General features: G+C 48.7%; 3 protein-coding genes and 1 non-coding gene across 4 annotated transcripts; 3 read left to right on the forward strand and 1 right to left on the reverse strand.

Moving 5' to 3' along the window:
• The first annotated feature begins 2 nt into the window (after positions 1 to 2).
• Positions 3 to 96, forward strand: FPOAC1_004655. The gene has a single exon. It is a non-coding gene; the product is annotated as a tRNA-Phe (tRNA).
• Positions 97 to 719: 623 nt separating this feature from the next.
• FPOAC1_004656 (uncharacterized protein) lies at positions 720 to 3,087 on the forward strand (the record flags this gene model as incomplete). The annotated part of the gene is made up of 2 exons (XM_044849197.1): positions 720 to 2,565; positions 2,621 to 3,087. The coding sequence occupies 2 exons, from the start codon at positions 720 to 722 to the stop codon at positions 3,085 to 3,087; spliced, it is 2,313 nt and encodes a 770-aa protein (XP_044707907.1).
• A 1,539-nt stretch (positions 3,088 to 4,626) lies between these two features.
• On the forward strand, positions 4,627 to 8,529 carry FPOAC1_004657 (uncharacterized protein; the record flags this gene model as incomplete). Its single annotated transcript, XM_044849198.1, has 6 exons — positions 4,627 to 4,828; positions 4,897 to 4,959; positions 5,209 to 5,440; positions 5,494 to 6,439; positions 6,485 to 6,967; positions 7,021 to 8,529. 6 exons carry the CDS (start codon positions 4,627 to 4,629, stop codon positions 8,527 to 8,529), a joined length of 3,435 nt encoding a protein of 1,144 aa, XP_044707908.1.
• Positions 8,530 to 9,120: 591 nt separating this feature from the next.
• FPOAC1_004658 (uncharacterized protein) lies at positions 9,121 to 11,139 on the reverse strand (the record flags this gene model as incomplete). The annotated part of the gene is made up of 3 exons (XM_044849199.1): positions 9,121 to 10,331; positions 10,387 to 10,772; positions 10,847 to 11,139. The coding sequence occupies 3 exons, from the start codon at positions 11,137 to 11,139 to the stop codon at positions 9,121 to 9,123; spliced, it is 1,890 nt and encodes a 629-aa protein (XP_044707909.1).
• Between the last annotated feature and the right edge of the window lie 208 nt (positions 11,140 to 11,347).

Consider the following 11,347-nt stretch of genomic DNA (forward strand, 5'->3'; position numbering starts at 1 on the left):
CAGCGGGTTTAGCTCAGTTGGGAGAGCGTCAGACTGAAGCCAAACTTCAATCATTACGATATCTGAAGGTCATGTGTTCGATCCACATAAACCGCAAAGCCTTTTCTTTTGCCTTGATCAGCTCCACTGGGCGATGGAGATGTTTCATTTTTAGTGTTACAATCCAAATGGGGTTTTAGGGTGATACTTTCCGACAGTACCTAGTGAGAATAGGTAGGCGTTGGGACGGGTCGGATTTCTGCGTGCAACAAGAACTGACTGATTTTTCAGAACCTGTCTGGCCTATTAAGCCTGTTTTGTCTAGTATACAGTGCGGCTGTTTCCTGACCTGACAGTCAGAATACCTGCCTACGGAGAGTCTTTGAAGGATGTATGTATGTATGTATTCCTTCTCATGTATGTTCTCTTGCGTTTCTCAAACCAAACGTCAACCCATTGACTGGACTACCTGGAATAAATAAGATCGCACCATTCACAAGCATCGTCGTTCGAAAGTGGATGAATGCGGAGCCCAGCCGAAGTTAGCCCCCAGTCTCATTCGTGGGCGGTACTCAAGATGCTTTAATTGATAGTACTAGCACAGTGCTACGCATTCAAGGGTCTAACTATCCATGTCTTACGTCCCCTTAAATAGAATTCCTTAATAAATACTACAGCCGCAACATCGTCGTCGTGAGGACACTTAATGTTCCTCATGAACATTTTGACGTTATACAATCATGTCGCCATCTACTTTAAATACTGCGCCTTCCCAAGTGGATCGTGACAACGCCTCGTTTCTCTCCCCGATCGCATACGACGATGACGCTTCTTCACTTCATTCCCGTAGTGACCAGGATACCGATACCGACGATGATGAGCTTATCTCGCGCGCGAGAAACAGTAGAGAACTGCGCGCCCATGATCGCATCGTATTGATGGAAGAAGAAGATATCGATCGACTCGTGACAGATTCGCGACAAAAGAAAGAGCGAGAGCGACGTGGCTCGGGGTTGGCTGTACCCAATTTAGGGAAAATGTTTGGGCGCCGAGGAAGCAGTTCAGGAAACCGTTCTGTCAACAGCTCAACAGAAAATCTCGTGACTGAAAAGCGAAAGACTCGGCGCCAGCGAAGACAAAAAAAGCGCGAGAAGCTTGTGGAACATGCGGAGCACGGAGAAGACGGTGAATTGATGTACGAGATGGAAGAGGGAGGTATGAAGGAAGGAAGCTCAACGGGCGAGAGCAGCGAGAGAGATGATAGCGACGAACTTGATCGACAACATCTCAATCTGATTGCCGAAGCGAAGACCCAGCGACGTCGCAGTTGGCGCCGGTGGGTCTTTATCCATTCACTTATTGCCATTGGATTTGCTATCCTGCTTCTTTTGGCATGGAAGCTTTCCAAGAATCGCAAGAGCAGAAACATGAAAGTGAACCAGACATTGGTTAGCAATGGAACCGCCCTCTTTGCGCCGACATCTCTTATCATCAGTCTGGACGGTTTTCGCGCCGACTTTCTTCAGAGAGGGCTTACACCCGCGCTGAACTCGTTTGTTGCCGAGGGTGTATCGCCAAAATGGATGCATCCGTCTTTCCCATCAGTCACTTTCCCAAACCATTACACTCTGGCGACTGGCCTGTATCCTGAGAGCCATGGTATCATTAGCAATACGTTCTGGGATCCCGAGCTTCAATCCCAATTCTATTACACCCATCCAGATCAGAGTCTAGACCCGAAATGGTGGGGAGGAGAGCCTTTCTGGGTGACAGCAGAGAGACAAGGAATCCGAAGTGCTATTCACATGTGGCCGGGCAGTGAAGCGCATGTTCTTCATACCGAGCCAAGCTTGATGGATAAATTCAATGGCAAGGAGACGCTCGACAACAAGGTTTCAAGGATTATGGAATTTCTGGATATGCCTGGGTTTGAAGACAAGACCTTGGACGCCAGCGATGTGCGGCCTCAACTGATTGCCGCCTATGTACCTCATGTTGACCGTGATGGCCATAAGTTTGGGCCTAATACCACTGAGATCCGCAAAACAATTCAAGATGTGGACGGTATGATAGGAAAGATTTTCCACGGTCTTGAAGAACGCAACTTGACCAACATTGTCAATGTCATTGTTGTTTCAGATCACGGCATGGCGTCAACTGACATCTCACGCCTCATTCAACTTGAGGACCTCATTGATACAAACAAGATTGAGCACATTGATGGCTGGCCGCTGTATGGTCTTCGGCCCAAAAATCCGGATGACTTGCAAGGGCTCTACGATGAGCTAAAGGAGAAGTCTAAATCAAACCCTAACTTCCAGGTCTATCTCCGGGATATCGACATGCCCGAGCGATACCACTTTTCCAAGCACCATCGCATTGCTCCCCTGTGGGTTGTCCCTGAAACAGGATGGGCTATCGTGACCAAGGAGGAGTTTAATGTTGAAGATGGAAAGAAGAAAAACCTTGTCTACCATCCTCGAGGTCTTCATGGATATGACCACGAGCACCCGTTGATGCGGGCTATCTTCATCGCCCGTGGCCCAGCATTCCCCCACCCGGCCAACAGCCAAATCGACGTTTTCCGTAAGTCTTGATTCTCTGCTAAAAAGCATGTTCTTGTCACTAACTTTGGAATCAGAAAATATCGAGGTGTACAACATGCTGTGTGACTCTGTTGGCCTGGCACCCGCTCCCAACAACGGAACACTGCGGCTCCCACTGAAGCCTATTGGTGTTCACACGCCTGAAGATGCACCTGAAGAGCCAGAAGATCCCCCGTCCGCTCCCAAGGAGTCGGCTCGGCCAACTGTGCCAGAGAAGCCAACCCAACCTGTGCGTCCTACTGTCCACCAGAAACCTACTCAGCCTCAACGGCCGACAGTGCCTGTCGCTCCTACGCAATCTGTCAAAACCACGGTCTCACTTAAGAAACCAGCAAAGCCATCCAAGTCACCAGCACCATCCAAAGGAAGCGACGACAAAGATGAGGGCAGTGACAGTGATAGCGATAGTGACGACGATGATGATGACAAGGACAAAGGCATCTGGGACTGGTTCACCCACAAGGTGGAGAAGGTCTGGCACAAGATTACTGGCGATGACTAGATGTTTTAGTGCGTGGTATATTTATTGTCTTTCTTTATGGGATTTACGCGGCGTTTGAAACGGATGATGAGTCCAAGGCTGACTCATGGGGCGTTTGATACCATGCTTGGATGGCTTTGTGAATCATTAGGCAGAATTGGTGTAAATATGATATCGGTTTATTCGTATCATGAACGGTTCATTTAGGCATTCTTGGTTGAAAGTGAGGCGATCATGCTTACTGTTGCACGCCACTGAGAAGAATGGGATTCAGCAGCAGCAAGTCTCAATGCCAACCAGATATTAGTTCAACCAGTCACCACTAATAAGGCAATGTCAAAAGAAAGGCCACCGATCGACCGAAAATACATGAGTATAATCTGTGTTGTCACTATTAGAGTACTGACTGGCACTCAATTATGTGTTTGAGATTGATCGAGTGATGGTGTAGCCTGTCATCTGCATTTGTATTGCACTTTCACCCGCATATCCCTATACATTACTGCCACGTAGCATTGATTCTAAGACATTATGAGTTCTGAGTGATCTTTTTTCTCAGCCAAGAAGTTCATTCCTTGTTTGAATTTCAGCTGTTATCAGAGAGGGACACGGGTAAGAATTCTACTCGCAAGCCATGGAGGAGAGTTAGGTGAGGCTTTGAATTTACGGCTTTGTTTATCTAACAAATAGATAAATTTATGTCTTTTCGGTGGAAAATACATTTGAATTTGCTGTGTTTATAACTAATATACTGGCATTCTCTTTTCAGTTTTCAAATTGTTGAGCTCCAGACTATGTCTGCGTGCGAATCATAGTAATAACAAATTTTATCGATGATTTCATGAAGAGAGAGGTAGGCAATTCAATGTGGAGACCAGTACTGACCTAGTCGTAAAAAAAAATTAGCCTTTAAGCAATAAATAGTGCAAAAAACAATTAAACTAACCGCCCATCTAAAATAGCATATAACTGACTGGGTAATTTCTTCTCTCACACCATTAGTAGTAGTCAAATGCATCTTCTTGATGCCCCTGACCAGAATAACATGATATGACCTAGGGGGCAATCTTTGCCCCTCCTCCACTACAACATGCTACTGCTGCCTGCATTAGTGCAATTCTTCCACTGTGAATACGCGTGACGCGGCAGAGCTCCTTCCATACTGTCGGGTACACTCCATGCACTCACCCAAAGACTCAACAGTCACAGGCTACAATTCACCCTGAACAATAAACCTTGCATCTATCAACTACCTACCCGCATACCAGTCTTCAACTGCCGCATATCGCTTCAACTCATCTCAGCATTACATGGTCAGCGATTCGAGCGTTCTTGCCCTTCGCGCGTATCACCCAAAGCAGTAGACGTCCCTTGTGAATGCGCATATCTGCAGATTGCAGTATTGAGCGTTGTCAGCCACTCAAGTCGCCTTGTGTACCCAAATCTTGATGGCCGGCCCCTTGCCCCCTGTGGCCCGCTGCTGTCGCTGACCGAGAGGCTCTCGGATGATACTGCCCTTGTACACTGTCTCGTTCGCCTTCCTGCAGGCTACAGCGCAAGATGGCCGACGAGGATACCACCTCCGTGAGCGTGGAGGAGCACCAGGTCAAGGAGGAGTTACTCGTGCAAAAGGTTGTCCTTGAATCCCTCGATGATGCCGACTACGACGGAGTCGAGGAAATGCGACAAGATGCCCGCGAGGAGATTTCTCGCCTTAAAAAGCTACTTCACGATTTGAGACAAAAAAAGCAATCAACAATATGTATGTATCATTCACAAGCATATGTCGGGCGCCATCTTTTTCTTGTAATTTAACTAACTTTCCCCGAGCCGGTGAAATCCTTCAAAAGACCCATGCGCCGAAAGGTTCTTCGAGTGTATCCTCCAGTTCAGGTATGTATTCTTATCATGATTTTGTTTGAACCCTATACAAAAAGTTGTCTTAAACTCAAGATCTGTCACCCCAACACCAGAAGTTTGCACCTCATGTTTCGGTCTTGCTGTGATTCACCGTTGTGTTTCGTCTAAACATGGTTGCCTGCTCTTTGACAGAGAAAGTATCAATACGCTCGCTCAATCTTCTACAACTCTTACTCTATCTCTATGCGACCTTCCTAGGCTTCGGACTGATTTTTCCTCTAGGTGGACGGCAACGAGATACAGCTTCCGTCATGAATCCTGCTACGAAGTATGGGAACTTCTCCTATGCCCTGCCGAGCCGGAAAAGGGGAGCCGACTCAGCTCATCTATCTGGTCATGAGAGTCAAGCAAAAGCTCGCCGGTTCTCTCCTACTTCGTTCGAGGACTTGATTTCGGATGTACCGGCCAACAATAGCCCAGATTATGGATCTGTCGACTTCATTGACCTTACTGGGTAAATTGTTTAGCATTTTAAACAGCCCCCAAGCACTAACAAAGCTATTCTAGGGACGATGATGATTTTGTCGCAGAACAGATCAAGGCCGAGCAGAGACAAAAACAAGAACACTCGGACCGAGCGTTTGCAAATTTTCTTTTTAGCCAAGACTCTTCTAACCAGATGACAACACAATCTCCTGAGAACAATGCCTTCGCAAGGATAATGGGCAGTCAGCTTCCAACTGGCCCTTTAGTCCCCGACGAAGACAGCCCGTCTCGTATGCCTGGTGCTTACGATACACGTTGGGATGATCTGACCGGGACTGGTCCAGCTTTCACAATCCCCCAAAGACAACTAGGCCCTCAATACATACCTCCACCAGCCCCTTCGTACCACAACACCAACAATGAAGAGCCAGATGTTATGTTTGCGGGGTCTGTTGCTCATGCTCCCCATCCTACAGGTCGCGCGGAGCAAATGGTCCCTGGCATGAGTACGGGCTATCCAGATTTGACTAGATACGGTGTTTACCATTCACCTCATATGGCCGGCATGTCTGGCCTTTCGCACAGGCCTCCTCCTTCGTTTGTGCCAGGTTCTTTTGCAAGTCCATCGTCTTTGAGTGACCTCATTGGGCGGACGAATAGGTTCGATTTTACCAACGGAGTAGATGGCGGTGGCAATCCATTGCCTAGTCATCTCAGAGAATGGATGCAGGATCCTGATCACGATCCTTATGCCAATTTTCAAGGGCCTCAATTGGACGCAAAGGAGCTTGAGGATCTGCTCGCAAACATCTCTTCCGACATGGATCTACCAAAGGCAGGTCTAGGGGAGGCTCCAGCCGGGTTAAAGAGACCACTGTACCCTCACCAGGATATCGCCCTTGCCTGGATGAAGAAGATGGAGTCGGGTACGAACAAGGGCGGTATTCTTGCTGACGACATGGGGTTGGGAAAGACGATTTCGACACTCGCCCTTATTCTGGCTCGCCCAGCGACGACTCGACCCAAGGTACGTATTTAAAACCCAGCAACAAACCTAGCACTGACCAAACAGACAAACTTGATTGTCGCTCCTGTCGCGCTCATTCGGCAGTGGGAGGAGGAGATTGCCACCAAAACCAAATCATCTCACCATCTATCGGTATATGTGCACCATGGTAAACGGACTTCGATAAACGAGCTACTCACACACGATGTGGTCTTGACCACCTACGGCTCACTCTCACACGAACTCAAACGTCTTGACAAGTTTCTAGAGGAAAATCCCGAAGAGGATCAAATCGACTGGAATCACCGAACTCCCAACCTCAGTTTCCCACTCCTGCATCCCAAGGCTAAATTTTACCGCGTAATCCTGGATGAAGCACAGTGTATCAAGAACGAGAAGACACAAGCTGCTAAGGCATGCACTCAACTAAAGTCAATTCACCGATGGTGTCTCACCGGAACACCTATGATGAATGGTGTCTTGGAACTTTACTCGCTGGTTAAGTTTCTCAGAATCAGACCTTACTGCAAGTGGGAAGACTTCCGTCAGGTATGTTATTGTTGATCTTCACGATTGCTTGTCACTAACACTCACTACTTTAGTCTTACGGGCGACTATTCGGCCGCAACGGCGACCCGAAAAGCACCGCGATGAGGAAACTACAAGTGTTTCTCAAAGCCATCATGCTTCGCCGAAAGAAGAACTCGTTACTCGATGGCAAACCCATCCTCAGGCTGCCGGAGAAGACTGAGAATATCGTTTATGCTACGTTCTCTCCTGAGGAGCTTGACTTCTACACTCAATTGGAAAAGAATGCCCAAGTATTGGTCAGCAAGTATATTCGTGAGAGATCCGTCAGCAAGAACTACTCGAACATTCTTGTCCTTCTACTCCGTCTTCGCCAAGCTTGTTGCCATCCGCATCTAAACCTCGACGTCGATGACGCGCCATCTGCAGTGTCTGACGAGGATAAGAAAAAGATTGTCGAAGAGCTCGATGAAGCCATCGTCGAAAGAATCAAGGGTATCGAATCCTTTGAGTGCCCTATCTGCTACGACGCTGTTCAGTGTCCCAGCTTTTTTGTTCCTTGCGGGCATGACAGCTGCGGCGAGTGCCTTGTCCGCATTACTGAGAGCGCCCATGCAAACAACTTACAGGAAGGGACCGAAAGCAGCCGGGCTAGGTGCCCTGTCTGTCGTGGCCACTTTGACCCTACTAAATGCTTTTCATACGATGTCTTTAGGCAGGTGCACATGCCCGAAACCATCGAGCAAGGATCTGTCAAAGACGAGGAAGTTGTTGGGGAAACTAACACGAGTGAAGACTCAGAGAGCGACTCAGACTACGAATCTGACGATGAGGTTGATAAGCAAGGCAACCTCAAGGACTTTATCGTTAACGACGATCTTTCTGACAACGAGGTCCTAACCAGAAAGAAGCGCAAAGGAAAGGCGAAAGGAAAGGGCAAAGAGAAAGCACTCGACGTGAAACCATCGATGCTCAAGACCCTGCGCAAAGAGGCTTGCAGGAACCGCGACGCGTACAAGAAGTACATGAGGTACTTGCGCAAGACCTGGGAGCCTGCTTCTAAAGTAACGGAGTGCTTGAATCTCCTCAAGGAAATCGAAGCTACCGGAGAGAAGACCATCATATTCTCCCAATGGACTCTGTTACTCGACCTTCTACAGGTGGCCATGCGGGGCGAGAACATGACAAAACCCGAACGTTACGACGGATCCATGTCGGCGACACAACGCAATATCGCGGCTCACAATTTCCGTGATGGAAAGGACGTCAAAGTTATGTTGGTATCTCTCAAGGCTGGCAACGCAGGCCTCAACCTTACTGCTGCTTCTCGGGTAATCATTATGGACCCTTTCTGGAACCCTTACATCGAGATGCAGGCTGTCGATCGCGCATATCGTATCGGCCAGCAGAAGCCAGTCAAGGTGTACCGCATATTGACAAAGGAGACGGTCGAAGATCGCATTGTTGAGCTTCAGAACAAGAAGAAAGAAATGGTCGAAGCGGCCTTGGACGAGAACCAAGGTGCTTACATTGGACGACTAAGCGAAAACGACCTTAGGAATCTTTTCAACATCCGCGATTAGACAAGCATGGTCATTAATGGAATGTCGGCAAGGTGCCGACGATTTACTGTACGTTATGAAAGGAGGTAAACTTTTTTCATTGGATCTTTTTAGAGTCAAGGAAGGGGACAGCATCGTTACCACAGCTCTCATTTCTCCCGGAGATGTGGAAAGCCAGGAGACTGATCGCATCCAAGAAGCCAATCCATCGAGACCGCTGGGGATTTGGGACGGAAACGGCATCTGATCAATGCTGGCTGTCCACATGCGACGCTCTCAGGTAGAAGATGCAATGCGGATTATGATTTGCGGAATGCGAAAAGACATGGAAGAGATTATGTGCTGTAGGAACTAGCTAACGAAATTCAATATGTGTGTCATACTGCATACAACGTGTAAGAATGTGCATTTGCGCATACTCTGTTCCAAACGTCTATCCAGCTTTTGCCACACGCGGGCTGCTTCTCAAAAACCTTTGTTTAGTTCATTGAGTGGCCCTATATCTCTATTTCCGTTCACAAAAATACTCTTCCAAGACTTCGATGGTAATGTCTTACGTCTGGTGAAAATCCAAACCACAGTCCCTTCTACCCTACCCTGGTCTCCCATAGTTCAGATCCCATCTTGTGACGGCATCCTTCGGATCTCTTGATCGACTATAGCCTGCACACTTTCCTTTTCGCCATCATCCGACCATGTCCATTCCTGGCGTGTCAGCTTACCGTCAACCAAAGATGTGCTTCTCACACGTAAGTTTGACGTCTCTGTAACAGCGAACGACAACTCAAACTCTTCATTACTACGGTTACGGATGGCGTTGCCCTGGATACTCCGTGTCCATGGGGACGAAAGGTTGGAAAGGCAGTGCTCCGCGAGTAGATGCGTGGCGGCGGTGCCGAGATAATCGGCTAAAGCGTGGGGGTCGGGGTATCCCTCTTTGTAGGGGGCGCAAACAGACGATAGTGGCGAGTTGGGCGGTAGAATGACGGTGTAATGAGTCGCTGTGACAGGAACTTGGAATGTGCGGCCGCGAACGGTGCATGTGATGTTGGGGAGGATGGTGAGCTTTATGTTGAACTCGATATGGTTCAACATGTTCTTGATCATGGACTGCGAAGCCGCGAGTTGATTAGGTCCTTGATTTGAGGGGTCCGAATCTGAGGGGGACATTTTGGGGGTGCTGAGAACGAAACTAGACGAAATTCCAGCTCGTTGTAGCGACTTGACAAGATCGCCAACATGCTGGGTAACAATCCTGACGTTTCTAAAATGCATGAGACGGGCGATAATAGGGCGAAGAAGGGCATGTGTCTGCTGGCCTCGCGATCGTGGGATATGAGGAGGCATAGGGCGTGTCCTCAGCAGTTCGTTCTGTCTGTGGGCATAACCCAGGAGAATATGTAAAGATAGTGATATCGCCTCAGCGATATGGTTGTCTGGAAGGCCATCGTCTGATGAAGCATAGGTGCCGAGTGGTACCAACTCTAGGATGATTCGCGACTTGGACCCTGGATCAATGTCGCAGGTAAGTCGGGAGCCATCTGGCTTGACATCGTAGGCTGCTAGGGTACGGGCTTCTCGTGTGAGCTCATGCCAAAGTTCTTGTGAAAAGATGGTGTTTCGAGCTTCAAGGACATGCTCTTCGAGGGGGGCATCAACAACTGTCTCGGCTGGTAGAGCAGAGCGACCAGCAATTTTGCCATCCCTCTCATATGTTACCACGACTCTCTCCGAAACTCCTCCCAGTTTACCGCAGTCAAGCTGGACTGTCCCGTCGGCACCTTTCCTCATGGGTGCAAGGCTATTTCTGTACTCGGGTGCGGCTATCAAGCGCGTTAGTAAAGCCGTGACTGGTATTCATGGTGGAGGTCAACATACCTTCTGAAAAGCCAAACCGAACACCCAGTGTGTGCCTCTCTGAGGGAACCCTAGTTATAGACCACCCCGACTTTTGGACGGCGACAATATCCTCCCAGTACTTTCCCTCGGCTGTGACTTGCTTTTGAAGGACGGAGCTCGCAGCTTCGGCAGCGTCGCGTACCTTGTTGGTTTGCATCAGCGTGAAGCCAAGTGCTATATTCTCCTGCTCTTGTGCCTTGGCTGAGGTCATAGGCGAGTTGTCCAGTTTATCGGCACCTATTGTACCTATTCCCACCATGTCGCGTAGGCCTTGGGAGAGGGTAACGCCGGCTTGGGTAGGGTTCTGCTTCGAAATGAGGAGGGAGAGGAAGTCGAGGGTCAGGAGGGCTGTATTTCCTGCGATGCTGAAAGATGTCAGTCTGAGCTTCAACTTGAAATCAATTGTCCGATTCTCCTGGACAACAAGAGCTTCCCATACTCGAGATTCTTAAACATCTCCATGCGCACTTCTTGGAGATCTCTGGTCGCATCCTGATCCTCTTCGTCGTCGTCTTCATCGGCTTCGTCCATATCCACGTCTTTCTCTTGGGAGTCTCCATTTGTCGCATTTTCTTGGGCAATTTCCTCCCTGAGTTTAGCTTCTGACAGAGCTCGAAATCCGCCCGGTTGCGCGTTGACACGAGCAATAAATTCGGCAATATTTCGAGGTTTGCGATCGGCGACGGGAGGCGGTCGCAGGGACAGCGGTTGGCTCTCGCCGCCTGTGGTCATGATGGCTCGAATTGTGGGTGTTCGCTGGGTGTTTCGTTTTCGAGCGCTCTAGAAGCTTTTAAGGCATACCGCGATTCGGGTAATTGACCTTGATTTCCTCTATTTTCTTTGTTTGTTGGACCCGGTCAAGTTTTGGTGATGTTGTTGCTGTAAAGTTTGGGTCGTACATTAGCTCCCGTCAAGGCCCATGACCGCGGGGCCATCTCAG

Source organism: Fusarium poae, chromosome 2 (genome assembly GCF_019609905.1).
Source record: "Fusarium poae strain DAOMC 252244 chromosome 2, whole genome shotgun sequence".
In the NCBI taxonomy this organism is placed as follows: domain Eukaryota; kingdom Fungi; phylum Ascomycota; class Sordariomycetes; order Hypocreales; family Nectriaceae; genus Fusarium; species Fusarium poae.